Source organism: Narcine bancroftii, chromosome 8 (assembly GCF_036971445.1).
Source record: "Narcine bancroftii isolate sNarBan1 chromosome 8, sNarBan1.hap1, whole genome shotgun sequence".
NCBI lineage: Eukaryota > Metazoa > Chordata > Chondrichthyes > Torpediniformes > Narcinidae > Narcine > Narcine bancroftii.
In genome coordinates this window covers 173,104,248-173,120,070 of record NC_091476.1, presented here as the reverse complement: position 1 = coordinate 173,120,070, position 15,823 = coordinate 173,104,248, and the positions used below count along the sequence as shown (strand labels likewise).

Genomic DNA, 15,823 nt, shown 5'->3' with positions numbered 1-15,823 from the left:
GGACATGAGTTAAGAATTAAGGGGCAGAGGTTTAGAGGTAACATGAGGGGGAACTTCTTGACTCAGAGAGTGGTAGCCTTGTGGAATGAGCTTCCGGGAGAAATAGTGGCGGCGGAGTCAATTGTATTATTTAAGAAAAGGTTGGACAGGTCTATGGATGAGAAGAAGATGGAGGGTTATGGGCATTGTGCAGGGAGGTGGGACTAGAAAGGGGTGTTTGGTTCAGTGCGGACTAGAAGGGCCTAATGGCCTGTTTCCGTGCTGTAATTGTTATGTTATATATGTTATAATGATATTTTTAAAATTCATGAAATAATTAATGTTTTTTGGTGAAGGATTATGCACTTCCTGCCCCCCATCAAGGTAGTCAATGGTTAACTGTCTCCCAAAGTTGTCCTACAAGCTACATCTTGTTGTATCAACTATTACAATAAAGAATTGACTGCAATTGTTCAAGTGGGTCTTAAGAGCTGCTGGGGCAACTGGGAATATGCAATCAGTAGAGGCTTTATCCTGAGAATAAATAATGAAAAACTCATCCGAAACTTGTATCAATATCAAATAGACCACGCTCTAATTTATCTTGAACTGCAGAAGCAGAATTTTCATTTTGGATTGTATACAATTTTACTTAGAAATTCTGGTTTGTAAATTTGAAAAGTTTGCATTTTCCTTTGCTTTTTATATTTAAAAAAAAAAATCCATTTACCAAATGATAATTTTTAGTTGAGATCATTCAATAAAAGGTCTACTCAGTGTATTTAAGTACAAATTGATTTCTAAAATATTGTTTGGGTCAAAACTTGTTCTGTGGTAAATCTGAGGATTTAAAAAATTTAGCTAGTGTAACTGATCAAATGTGTATAAAAATCCTATCTGTTAGAGGTGTTATTGGAGAGTTTATTGATCAAATAGCTTTTAATGCTTGACATAGAAGTAGTACATGAAAGTAAAACTGCTTGTTCTTGGATTAGAAATGGTAAAAAAATGCAAAATGATGTGATTCTTGAGTCATGATTGTATCTTAAACAAATGTATTAATCTGGACCACATTGTTTGAAATTATACTGGACACAATAATTTTCAAAATGTTTGCTTCCTGGTAAAAATGGAGATTATGATAGACAACTTCAAGCTGAATTCAAAGATAACTTCAGATCATGTAGGAATTAACTTTTATTGAAATTAGCCTGTTTAATCACATGATGATGCTGACACCAAGCTCTCGGGTTAACGGCACATGTTGCCCAACAAATGTGAGGAGCCCAGGGTTTGTATTGGTCACCAATTTTTAAACTGAAGTAGAGCTCATGGGCTTCCTTAATAAGTGCAGTCATGCTGTGTCTTTGACCCTTGAGTGTATACTCACCACAAATGTAACAGAATGTGCCACAGCTGTTGCGACATTGATGAGACATTTCTGCTGTATTGAACCTTCCTGAAGACACTAAATGCTATTGTTGAGTACACTCACTGTGCTATTGCCTGAAGAACATGTGCATCAATAGGCATTCAATCTATATCCGTGTAATGCACCACATTATGGCTTGTTTGCATCTATCCTGACTAAGCATTCACAGGCCTAAGACAACATTTCCATAGCACCTGCACTGAGTGCATGCCCAAGCATGCTTGGACTGACCAAACCAGCTTGCTTTGTAGACAATGTACTAGTATACTTAAAATATGACAGAAATCACAAAAATGGGTTATATCTTAGGACAAAGGTACAAGATGGGAACATTTGAAGGTGATTTTCATGATCAGCAGCTCAAAATCCATAAAATATACCCAAAATTGTTCAGGAAACAAAATCTTTGTTGTCCAGTGTTATCTTGCTTTATTGGTAACTTCTAAAATCGAGCTCGCATTGTCTCTGAAAATCCAAGTATGCAATGCTTTGCTCTCTGTTTTTCTCTGCCCCTTTCTACTGAAGTGTTAATACCTGAAGGGCTAAATCCTTTGGATACCACTGCTCTTTTGTGCAGCACTATCTGTCATTCTTCATTGGATAGCTGTGGGGTAAAACACCATTTCGGGTAGGGAACTTGAGTCCTGTTCCTCCTCTAGTTCATGGATGCTGAAGCTAACTATAGTGTCCCAAATATAATTGATTGGTACAATTTGGATTGGATATCAGTTGACAAATCCTGTCATATGTTTGACTTGTATGACAGTGGATTCACAAGTAATTTTTCGGGATGTCATTGTTTGGTCCTGTTACAAATGTTTGTGAACAGGTCAAATGGTCATATTTTGTCTTTCAGTAGTGATTAAGGTTATTTGCTGTAAAATATAATTGGGCATCTTAACGTTTGGGAATAAGCTAAGTAAATGCCTTTTTGCACTTAAATGTTTTTGACAGGTTTTAAAATTCCTTCATTAATTAACCCTTTCTGTTTCATGACCATTCAGAAAATTCCATTATTCCAGCATAATCAAGAATACAACATGGGTGACAATGACCCAGAAAACGGCAAACTGGTATCTGAGAATAACAACGTCACATTCTATGAAACAGAAGATGATGAAGAGGAGATGACTAGAGAAGAGAAGATGGGATTTTCTGGTAAAAATGGACTGGTGTCCTCTTCTTCCGGGACTGTTTATGATCGGACAACTGTCTTAATAGAGCAGGATCCCATTGGCTTAGATGATGAGGATGAAGATGAAGAAGAAGAAGAAGAAGGAGGCAACAATAATAACTTGGTATCTTTTTTATCAGAGAGTGTAGAAGATAACTTTTATTTGATATCAGATCCAGATGGAATGGCACAAGGTTATGTACATCATACCATTTCTCCTGATCAGATTCAGTTCACCATCAATCCTGGATCCACCCCAATGCCCAGGAATATAGAGGGAGCCACCCTCACCTTGCAGTCAGAGTGTCCCGAGACAAAGGTTAGAGAGGTAAGTGATTCTTCTAAAAAGGGCAAAATAGAGTTCAGTTTCAATGGTTAGAAAGAGTCCATTAATAGGCATTGCACTGGCACGTTAATATTGGCAGCTTCCAAATCATTTTGTACCATTTCTTTGCCACTGCCTTTAGACATGCTTAGTAAGCACTAAGTTATCACCTTTCCAAGTCTGCTGAAGATTAGTAAGCTAGATTTATAGGCATGTGTTTACTGTGAGCTAAACACAAACCTACAACTATCTTAAACTAAAGTTTTCGGATCAAAAGTAAGAACTAGTTTTTATACGCAGAAAACAACTAATTGATGTGGTGCTTAATATCACAAGATGGGTGGGAAGAGGAGATCTTCAAAAGTGCTGCCTTTATAGAAATCATTATGGACGGCATTGAACAAATCTGTTACCACTTGTAATTTACAGGGTGAATTGCAAGAATTGTTGGCAACAGTGGAATGTTTCCTAAACTGAGGGAAAATAAATTGGAAGAATAAATTATGTAGAAATACTAAAGTTATAATCAATCATTTGTTGAAAATATTCAATAGAAACTTCAAATCTATTTTTCTTGTCCATTACAACTGCAAGGTGACTCTTTATTTGTAATATACTAGACTAGTATTTATCAACATCGGATCCATAGGTTTGTTATAGGCTGTCCACAGCAGTGCAGTGATGGCAAATATGACTAATACAATGAACAAATAATATGTTACCAGGTTGTAAATTTGGCATAAAAGGCATTCCCACCAAAACAAAACCAATATCTGATCGATGATCTGAGCTTGCCAGCCTCCATCCTCACTGGAACTCTGGGCTTGTAATAACAGTCCACAGTAAGTAAACGAAAACTGGCAGTGGCATGTTGGTAAAATTACATACAGTTTCTCTGTGATAGATGCCTCTTTTATAAAACACTGAAGGATTTTCCTCTATGACTTCACTTAACAGAGGTAAACACATTTTGGTAAACTCTGCTTTTTTTACTATCCTGGAACCTAAAAGAAACATAGCTTGCATCACTGTGTATTGTCTTATGAACAGAGCCCACAATCTAATATTGACATTCTCAATCTTTCATGTAACATCTTAGTTTAACTTGTGAAAGAAAGAGATAATTGTATTACAAACTGAAAATAATCCTCAACCATTGGACAAGGAAAAAATTTTGAAAACTCGACCCATTTCAGTATGTATATTTAAAAATGGGTGAATAAAAGTACTTGGTTGGCTGACAAACTGACGTCTCCTCAGCTATGAATGCAATTATTATTAGAAACTGTGAAATAATATTATTTGTGGTGCTCACTTGATATTTATTTGAGCTATTTCAGGCCGGTTTCTTTGGCCACAGATTATTTCTTAAGTGAACCATTTGACCCTGCATTTTATAACTGTGGCATTGCCAAATCTAAGATTGCCACTTTTGGGTCAAAAGTGGTTTCAAAATACTAAGTTTGTTCTCTTTTGTTGGCACCATTGCTAACTGCTGTGAGCTCAGTAAGTGCAAAATGCTTTCTTTGACAGTGATTTCCCCCCCCCACCCCCCCCCATCTCATTTTGCATAGATTAGATCATTAACATTGCAGGTTTTTTTTCTAATTAAGTAGCAGACTATATGAAAAGAGAGCAGAAAGTTTTAGTTGGATGTTGTGAACATTTGCTTCATTTTTTCAATTTATTAGGTCAGGACAGCTTAAAACAGTGACAGAAAATCATTAAGTCAGTATTTACCATGTTGGGAGGTGCTGGTTTAGCCTTTTTCGGTGAGTCCTGCCACTTCCTGATGGGCGCTGGGATTGTCACATTGAAAACTGAGTAATCAGTAAACGCTTCAGTTCCAGCAGAAACCAAGCATTTCAGAGGGGTGGAGAAGGGAGTTGGGGCATTGGCTGATAAAGGATATTTCAAATGTTGGAATAAATTGGGAAGAAAGGTCAATTGTGTGACAGTGTGGAAGTTAGAGGTTCCTCTGTTGAGGAATGGGGTGAACTGGAGTGTGTGATGCATTGGAAATGTATCTGTGCCAATAGTATTGTATTTAAATATTTGTTTCTGACCAAGTGGGGAATGTTAAACTGGTATGGGTGAATGATTTTTTTTTTCTAATGCAATCAGCTGAAATAGTGATTCTGTAGTTGCAGACTCAGCGCTTAAAATATTTTGAATATTTCGTAAGTTGGTTTCCATTTGCATTCCTCATTTCTGTAGAAGTAAACTTGCAGATTTGTCTTGATGGTGAAGGCTCTGGATATCATTTTGCAAAATTCTGCTAATTTTAGTACTGTTCCAGTGGATTGGAAGCTCCTAAATGAGGCCCCCATTTTAAGTGAAGGAGATAGAAAACAGCAAGCTATTGACCTGTAAAACTACATTGGTAGGATGGAACCTTGGGCGTCTTTAATGAAGAATGTAATTCTTCTGAAGAATATTTCAGAATTCAATGGAGAAAAGGAAATAAAGACCATTAAAGGGGATAATGTCAAGATGAGTGAGTGGTTGCAAAATTGAGTGGAGAAAAATGTGAAGCCATTTGCTTTGGCGACAACTGATTTTTTTTTTAATGATGAAAGTTGGGCTCCATGTGTTGTACATAAATCTTTGAAAGCACAAGTGCAGTTGCAGTAAGCAGTTGTGAAGGTGAATTCTTTGTTACCCTTTACTCTAAGAGAATTTGAGTGCAGGAGCAAAGATATTGTGCTGCAATTATGCAGGACCTGGTGATGATTTCCTTGCGAGAAGGAGTGCAGCAAAGATGCACTCTACCTGTCCTTGTACTCTCCAGAGTTCAGCAGAATTAGATGCACTTTGAAATCGAATCGCGCAAGAAATGTGCGCTTCTTGACTGGATGGAATTTTTCCTTGGCTGTGAAGTCTAAAACAAGGGATCACTAATCATGTACGGAGGTATGGCAATTTGCATCTAGGCTCTTTACATGTAGTATGGCTAATTTTTTGAATTCCTAGCCAAGTAACTCAGTTTAAGAGTTTGATAGATTTTTAGATATTTTAAAAAAAAAATCCCAGGATTGGGTATTGAATGGCAAAATGTCATTAAGGTAGAAGATCAGCCATGATCTTGAATGGAAGAGGCATTAAAAGGGCTAATCATTCTCCTGTTTCATATTTTTAAAGTGCTCAAAGCATCTCTGTGCAGATGATTGCAAAACTCTTTCCCATCATGTGATGGCCAGTGTAACCCCACAGATTTACCCAGTTTACAACAATTAAAAAAAATACTCACTCGTTTCTTTCAGCTCATTAATGGAGTCGACTTTTATTCTCATCAGACACAACACCAGCCAAACCCCTCTGACCCTCTCATTGACTTACCACCACATGTGACCCTGACACTCTCACTCTTCTCCTGCATCTGAGATCCATCACCCTTGTTCTGATGTTGAACATATCTGCACATGCTCTTACTCTCGTGGCTTTGGTTACATCAGCAGTGGCAACCGGAACCGCTCCTGGTGCGACAGCGACAGCCACCCCCCACCCCACTGGCCTCCGAGCCATGCAAGGAAATGACTGAATGGAACTGCCTTGCTGCATAATGGTCTGGAGTGCTGACAGTTCAGTCCGACCTCGTACAACACTGCAAGATGGGTGATGCATGGTCCAATTGGCTGGGGTGTGACTAAATCTGACCCAGACGCAGAACATGGACCATCAATACGTGCTGACTTCAACCTGTTGATGGAAACCACGTCAGCTTTTCCATTCCTGTTGATCAATAAAGTCTTGGGGTGGTGATGCAAGACCTGAAAAGGACCATAGTAAATTGACTGAAGTGGTTGGCAAACAGCACCATGTTGAAGGAACACATAAATACATCATTAAGTCATTTGACACGTACGCTGAAGGTAACACCTGTCGTGTGGGAGATGGTTGGAATATTCTCCTGTTTTCCTGAAGACTATCAACGTAATTGCCTGGATAATAAAGTGCTGTGCTTAAACTTCGATTCACAGACTCGCCAGACAAGGTCAACGTAATGATGTATATACTAGCTCTGCAGCTGAGCATGCAAGATCTGCCTTAACAGCACATCAAGGAGAGCCATGGGCAAACGTTTGTTCCATGTAGATGCATGACCACCTTACTGTCAAGGCTGCTTTCAGTCGTCGATGGAAACGCTCAACGAGGCTGTTGGCCTGCGGATGGTAAGCTGTAGTGCAAATATGGGTAGTGTCCAAAAGATCAGTAAAATCTTAGAAAGGGCAGGGGCCAGGTTGAAGGTTCGTTAGACAGCTGACGACGTTGGAGGGACAACAAATGTGGCTCACAAATTCTCCAACGATGAAAAATGTGACGAGAAATCTGCTTCCAAAATGGAATTTGCCACATTTGCAACTGTGAAAACCCACTGAAAAGATTCATTGAGACTGAAGTCTAACGTAGCAGTTGAAAGAACGCATGACATATTAGGGTGTCTGGGTTCCTCATGGGTTGGAGAGACCTCCGAAATCTCTGCAACTGAATCAACAAGAAATTGAACACTAGAAATGGTAATTGAGGAAGAGATGGTGGCTGATGTGCCTATGGGCAGCAGAGGCCTCTACTGTTGGGCTGGTCATTTCCCGGCTGCCATTTGTAGAAGTCACAAGGTGGCTGACTGGGCCAGATTGTAGCACCAAATCTCCAGTGCTTCCAACAAAAATGTTGCCTGTCGCCTCTGCCATATCCTCGACCTACATGATTCCAACCAGTCGTCAGAAGGAATTCTGTTGCATGCCTAAAGCCTGGACCTGCGTAGTCAGTGCTGCCATTTTCGGCTCCAACTGTGTTTGATGGAGAAGGTGCTGGTGCTACCTTCAATAGATAAGGTGCTGGCGTTTCCCAAAGTGCAGTAAGCACTTTCTCCAGCTCAATTTGCTCCTGTTGACTGGGGGAAGTAGCCAATCCTTCTATCTTCATTGAGGAGGTCGTGGCCATAATGAGGTCAGCCAACTCTTTGAGGGTAATAAACTCACCAAATGACCTTGAACATAATGAGGTAAACGTTGGAGAAACCTCTGTTTCCAAAAATCCCCTTCAACAGGGTCTCTTTCAGCTAGCCTGCACTATCTCTTCAACATCTAGGTTGGTTGCCTATCACCGAGGCTGTCATCAATTTGGCAGTATGAATCTCCCTAGATGGCTGAGTATACCACAGAATAGCATGTCGTATGGGAGAGATTATTGTCCAGATCCACTGAGAAATCCTCCTTTTCACAGACCATCTGCTCTGGAAGGTGTCCCACAAGTAAACCCTATTTTGTCGTCTGACTTTTCACACTAAGAGCAGAGAAATGCACCTTGAGGATTGTGAACCAAAAAAAGGGGGGTTCTCCAGTTTGCTCCTGTAAGGAATTTATTCTCGTCACTATTCATTTAAAACTAGAAGATGCTGTGAACTCCTTGGGTCACCACTTGTAACATTACTGATTTACTCGCTCGTTTCTTTCAGCACAAATTGAGTTGACTTTCTTTATTCTCATCAGACACAACACTGCATTCTCCAAATGCCATTCAGCCAAACCCCTCTGATCTTCTAATTTCCTCACTGCCACACGGGTGACCTTGCGCTCTCACTCTCCTCCTGCATCTGAGATCCATCATCCATATGCTGACGCTTAACACACCTTCGCATGTGCTCTATTACTTCCATGCATAGCGTCAGTTACGTCATCAGTGGTGAGCGCCACCGCTCCCAAAGCAGGTAAGTACGCGACTGCGACTCAAGAACTGTTCTCTTCTTGATAATGAAGAATCAATGAGCTGCTTTTGATGGGATGGATACTCTCAGCTTCTCAATGTCCAGAATCTTGTGCAATGCTGTTTGTAGTCGAGTGATTTCCAGTAAAGGATACTGGAGGGTAGTTTCCAGAAATTAGAATGAATCAGGCAGATATAGGTTTTGGTACTGATTTTACACCTTAAGTGGTGTACCCGTTATGAAGTCGGTTAAACTACACCACAAATTGTTTTAATGAAAAAAAAAATTTGAGCAACTGGTTTCTCGGAAAAAGCTTCATTCCTGAAGTGGAATTTATTGTTGCCTATGAAGTATTTGTATTCCCTGAATTGCTTCCTTGTGCATTTTGTAAAACCCTTCTATTTGTTTTCCTCATTGTACACTAATCTCATTTCCTCAATGACCCTGAAATTGTCATTGTCATATACTGGCTACCTTACAACTACAACGAATACACAAAATTGCGGGGAAACTTGGCAGGTTCCGCAGCATTCACAGGCAGCAATGATATATTACCAACGTTTCAGGCTTGAGCCCTTCGTCAAGGTATACTTTGACAATTGACTCAGGCCTGAAATGAACCCTTCAGGATCTGCTGAGTCTCCTTTGCAATTTTGTGTATTTATTACAATCACAGTGTCTGTAGACTTTCTTGTTTCACTTCTTACAACTGCAGCATCTAATTTCTTCATGGTTTGAAAATCCTAAGGTTCCTAACCTAACAGCACTGAGAATATATTGACAAGAATGACTGTAGTTTGAAAAAATGAGCAATAAATACAGATGAATGAATGAAAATTAGGCTGCACATGTGCCACTCATCTCGATGTACTTCACCTTGCAGAAATTTTGCACATTTAAACCATTTTTTGACTTCTTGTGCCAAATTGCTGACTCAGTTTATTAGTGGAACCCTTGTATTTGTGGACTCTCCCATGAATGGTAATACTCTGCCTCTGTATGCTTGAATGCAAGTCCATTTACTTTGAAATGAACACTACATGTGTTGCAGGGTTACAGGGAACTAAGGAAAGAGGGCATGGGATTGCTCTGCTGGGAGCCAGCATGGAAACGATGGGCCAAATGGCTCCCTTCTGAAACCTAATGTAAGTACGTACATAACTGTTTTACCTTTGTGGGGAGGATTCAACTTAATTTACCTTCTTCAAGTGCCTTTTTTTAAACTTGACCATTAAAATTAAAAACCTATTCAGTTGCTTGGGGCAGTGTGGCTATTAATGCCCTGGGATTGTGATGCCCCAAGTGGACTTGCTGTTAATGGTTGGAATAAGAACTTTATTGGTTTTGTTCATCCTATTGATGTTTATTTTGAGCAGGTGCATATGGGTTAATTTTTCTTTCCTCTGCAATGCTGAATTAGGTAACTCAGCACAGATCATGTATCTCATGAGGCACCTCTGATTCATTGTCATGTCTGTCTGGGTAATCCAAGATATTCAGCTTGGCAGAACACTGGGTGTGGAGTAGACTTCAACGGTATCAGGAAGTATTCACAAACTGACTTCATGTGTACAGCTGTCACTTCATACCTGTCAGCTTAATGTTTGAGGATGTTTGGATTTTTATCTGGTTAAAATATCCACCAGTCATCCAAGTACACAAAAGTTGAACTCTCAACCACTGTGTCTCTATGTTGTCACACCGTATGTTTATTGCAAAGGTTTGAATAAGCAGTTATTGCTTCCCACTAAAAAGTTGACATTGATTTCACTGTTCTTCCTAGCTATCACCCTCAGGCCAATTTGGATGATTACTGACTTTTGCATTCTTGAACTGAAATTCTGGCAATGTTCTTGTCACCAGCTAGTGTCATCCTCTTGTGATCATTGAGAATACCATCCATTTGGTACAGGGACCCTTGTTTGCATTTTGTCAACTCTTCTTGCTGCCTTTTCCACCCTTCATGGGCTTCAGCATATTCAGATTTGTCTCCATGCTCTACCTTTCACTGGGCCACTTGTTCCATCAGATCTTGGAAGAGATTACTTTTATTAGCCTCCAATTCCTCAATATCGCAAGCAGGTATCTTATTTCTCCTTCATGACCCAAAATAATCTCACCCACCCCCACCCCCTTCATGCCTTCACTCCCATTAATGGGTGTGCTTTCGTTTGTGGATTCCTCTCTCTGCCCCCACCCCCTGATCTTCATTTTTATTTTTAATTATAGTTTGTATCACTCCTGCCATTTAGCCTTGGGTGATGCTCTTGTTCTTTTAAAATGCTTTGAGTAGTATTTCTGCACATTTAATGGAAATATGTAAAGCTTGGTACTTCAGTATTCTATTGATTGCTAAATATGGGGGGTGGGGGAAGCATTCATTACTGTTCAGTTATGTTTCTTGAAGTTGTCATTGTGGGTATCCCTTGGTGTGGAAGATTTTGTTCCATTTTCCACAGAGCGAAGGCACCTGTGCCGATATTTGTTTAACTGTGTATTTAATGTTGCTCTCCAAGAAGTGTGTGATACCTCACAAATGAATCAACTAATTTCAATGGCACGGAATCCCTGATGATTGGAGATGATGGATTTGTAGCAACCTTCACAGCTATTGAGTTCTAAGTATCTTCGTCTGCCTGATCTTTCTTTGCCAGGGACCTCCCCCTTGACCTTGCCGCCATAGGTGGCCCTACCAGGAGCATAGCTTCAGATGGCATCACTCTCAGAATCTCAGGACCACACAAGCTCCTCCACCACGACAAGGTGGCAATCCAAGTAGAAGTCCTTGAAGTACAAGCATTTCGGATCCTGTATCTATGCTAATATCCCTGCCATACAGATTGCGAGCAAAAGGAACTAAGGCAATTTGCAGGGAGATCAGGATGTGGCCAGGGTGGGGACCACTGCAGCGCTACAAGACCACTTTGGGACCACGGACTGGAGCGGTTTCAGGGAGGTGGCCATGTACCACTGTCATGTAAACATTAAGGAGTACACAAGCTCAGTGATTGGCTACATTCAGCACGTGCATTGAAGAGGTCACTGACATCAAACATTTTACAGCCAGGCCTAACTGGTCCTACCTTCAGGACAGGAGACAAAATGGCACTAGGATCAGCCAGGCTGAACTCTGGTGCAATCTGGAAGCCAAAGTGTGAGTATGCACAGTAGATTCAAGGACAACTTTGCGACCCTGGCAATATGAGGAAGGTATCAAGCCATAACCAATCACAAGACAACCTTACAAATTAATAAACAAAGATGCCTCCCTTCCGGGCAGACCGAAAACCTTCTATGCATGGTTTGATGAGAGCGGACAGTGAAGAAAGCTCCACGTCCCCAAAATGAACAGGCCCCCTGCATAGCCACGGCTGAGATGAGGAGAACAATATCCAAGATAAATGTACACAAGGCAGCGGAACCAGACATCTTACCTGGTCGGATACCGAAGGAGCGGGCAGACCAACTAACCGAGATCTTTACAGACCTCATGCTGATCTTGAATACCTCACTGCAGCAGTCTTTATCATTCCCCTAGGTTTCAAGACAGACACCATCATCCTAATACCAAAGAGGATGACCGTAACAAGCCTCAATGATTACCACCCATGACACTGATGGATTATATCGTATTTTATATTTTATATATGTTTGTGAAGGAGATAGATTGTGGGGGTAGTGTAGGTCACAAACAAACACTTCTCAAAACCGATCTCATTTAAAAGCCCAGAGCTTTGCTCAAGCCACAGTCCAGGCTCCGAGTGCCTTTGCAAAAACTTTGAAGAATACCTATAGAGACTTCACAAGTAGGTGTTAATTGGACATGTGGAGTAATGGATTATTGTTTTGAAAGTAACAGATGAACAGTCTCAGAAGTTTGGGTCCGGTGCTACAATCTGTCTGGTTGCAGTCTGCTGTTCTAAGAAGGTCATGTGGTTTTGCAAGGAGAGAGAGAAGAGACCAAACAGGCTTTCTCTGAGAGAGAGAGAGAACTTGTTTCTGCAGTTATGGCAAGCTGGCAGCTTGTTGAAACCCCATTTTGAAGAACGGTTGTGAGTTCTGAGTTCAGCCTTTTGAAAACCTTTGTGGTCCATACAAAAGGAAATGGCTGGCTAGAATGTTTCACCTGAAATAAGGAAAAGGAGGAACTCTGTGGTTACCTGCAGAAGAAGAGCTTATCATTTGTAAAATCTTGATGGGAGAAGTTTCTTCGGCAAAATATTTAAGTAGCTGATCGGAGGGATTCAGTTTGTGTGTGTCCGACGAGTAACAAATCTCTCTGAAACCAATAAGAACCTTCCTGAGCATTAACCAATTACCTTTAAGTACCAGCACTTGGTGAAATTCATAAATGTTAAATTCTGTGCACAGTCTAAGAATTGCCTGATACCAGTGAATTTGGAGGAGTAAGAAGTGAGATTGGACTGTGAATCAAAGAACTTTTCTAAACGTACACACATTACATACATGTGTGCTTAGAATTATAAGGGAGGGGGGTAAGTTAATGGTAATAATTTAAAGTTTGATACTGTTTATATGTTTAAAGAAAATGAAAGACAACTTTTGTTTAAAGAACCATTTGTCTTGATGAATTTCTATTGCTGCTGGGTTTTGGGGTCCTCTGGTCCCGTAACAGCACTAACCTCCACCATTATGAAATGCTTCGAGCGTCTGGTAATGGAACGCATCAAAACGCACCTCCCTGAGACACTGGACACATTTCATTTCTCCTTTAGAAAAAACTGTTCAACTGATGATGCTATACTGTAGTCTTGTCCCTCCACTCCATCTTCACCCACCTGGAGAGCGATGCCTCATTGACTAGCTCAGTGTTTAATGTGAAGATTCCCCAGAGGCTGGTTGAGAAGCTTTCTTCGCTAAGATTCAACACCTCTTTTTGTAACTTGATTCTGGACTTCCTAACGTAGTCCATCCGGGTCAGTAGCAGAACATTGAACATTGTCACACTGAGCAGGGCTGTGTGCTCAGCTCACTCCTGTTTCCGCTACTAACCCACGACTGCATCACCAGATCCATCTTCAACATTGTCATCAAGTTTGCAGGTGACACAACAGTAGTTGGCCTCAGCAGCTCCAGTGATGAGTTGCACAATGAAGAAGAGTTGGAAAATCTCATGATGTGGTACAAGAATAACAACCTGAGTCTCAACGTGTACAAGGTGAGACTAAGGAACCATATAACATTGCAGCACTGAAAACACGTACTTCAGCCCTTCTGGTCTCTGCAAAACTATTATTCTGCCTTGTCTCTCAGACTTGCACCCAGTCCATAGTCCCCCATACCCCTGCCACCCATGACCCTGTCTAATATTTTCTTAAATGTCAAAATTGAGCCTGCATTCACCACTTCAGCTGTCAGCTCATTCCAAACTCCCACCACGCTCTGTATGAAGAAGTTCCCCCTAATGTTCCCCCTGAATTTTTCCACTTCTACACTTAACCCTTTGTATCTCACCTAATCTCAGTGGAAAAGGCCACCTACATGTACTCATACCCCTCGTAATTTTGTATACCTTTATAAAATCTCATTTCATTCTTCTAAGATCCACAGAATAGAATCCTAATCTGTTTAACCTTTCCCTGTAACTCCATTCCTGAAGTCTGCGCAACATCCACTTTCTACCTTAGTGATATCGTTCCTGTAGTTGGGTGACCAAAAGTGCACACGATACTCCAAATTTGGCCTTACTAATGTCTTGTATAACTTTACCATAGCATCCCAATTCCTATATTCAATACTTGATTTATGAAGGCCGATATGCCAAAAGCTCTCTACAACCCTAACCACCTGTGATGCCAATTTCATGGAATTGTATATTTGTATTCGCAGATCCCTCTGTTCTTTCGCGCTCCTCAATTTACCGTGCATGTCCTACCACGTCCTTGCAACATACATTTGTATTAAATTCCATGTGCCATTTTTCAGCCCATTTTTCCAGTTGGACAAGATCCCTCTGCAAGCTTTGAAAGCCTTTGCTGTCCAGAACACCTATCTTTTTAAAATTTTTAAAAAATTTTCACTCTATGAACCATATTGACCAAAATACACATAAACATTTCCCTCTTGAATATACACAGTGTCATTTTCTCCCCTTTTCCCCACCCCCCCCCCCCCCACCCTCAACATAGATGATACATTAAACCCATTAAACAATGTCATCACACACTGAAAATAAACAAGAAAATTGTGTCCTCTACTTTTACACACTGGGTCAGTTCATTTCGTTGTCTTCTCATTCTGTCATTTTAGGGGGTGGAGGTCCGCGGTAGGACTTTTCTGTTGTGTTTCATGTACGGTTCACAAATTTGTTCGAATACTGTGATGTTATTTCTTAAATTGTTATTTTTTCCAATGGAATACATTTATTCATTTCTATGTACCATTGCTGTATTCTCAGGCTATCTTCTAATTTCCAGGTTGACATAATACATTGTTTTGCTACAGCTAAGGCTATCATAATAAATCTTTTTTGTGCTCCATCCAAATCGAGTCCATGTTCTTCTTGTATTACTTAAAAGAAAGATCTCTGGATTTTTTGGTATGTGGCTTTTTGTGATTTTATTTAATACCTGATTTAGATCCTCCCAAAACTTTTCCACTTTCTCACATGCCCAAATTTCATGTGTTGTCCCCGTTTCCTCCTTACAGCGAAAATATCTATCTGATACTGTTGGAACACCTATCTTGATGACATCTGCATACTTGCTGATCCATTTTACCAGATTATCATCCAAATCTTTGATAATAGATAACCTGCATCAATGTCATCCAACATTGGTCTTTGAGGCACACCACCGGACTCCAGTCTGAGAAGCCATCATCCACTACCACTTTCTGCTTCTCCCATATAATCAATATCTAATCCATGTGATCATGGACCAAGAATGGCCACCCGGTTGCTGTAGAGAAATGGATTGGAGGTCAATCCACAAGACCATCAACGTGATCGACCAGGGTCATTGGCTGAAGAGGGTGTGCACACAGCATCTTTCAGCTACCTCTGTTGAGCAAGAGATCCAGGAGGATCAGAGCCAGGACCTCCCGGCTGTGAAAAAGCTTCCCATTGGCAGTGAGAATGCTGAAAGACTGAAGAACTGCTCACACTGTCCATCCGAGATGCTACAATTTATTAAACCATATTTATATATGTACATTTTTCCTGACGTGTATTGTTTGGTGGTGTCT

General features: G+C 40.5%; 1 protein-coding gene across 8 annotated transcripts in view; it reads left to right on the top strand.

Annotated features, from left to right (window-relative positions):
- The window catches only part of mtf1 (metal-regulatory transcription factor 1), a 111,178-nt gene that overhangs the window by 1,083 nt on the left and 94,272 nt on the right, over positions 1-15,823 (top strand). For all 8 annotated transcript variants that reach the window (XR_011343581.1, XR_011343584.1, XR_011343583.1 and 5 more), the window contains exon 2: positions 2,416-2,913. Coding sequence is in view for 3 of the 8 variants with exons in the window: in XM_069895835.1 (XP_069751936.1) it covers positions 2,452-2,913 (462 nt within the window). In the remaining 5 variants the exon portion in view is untranslated. The remainder of the gene's footprint in view (positions 1-2,415; positions 2,914-15,823) is intronic.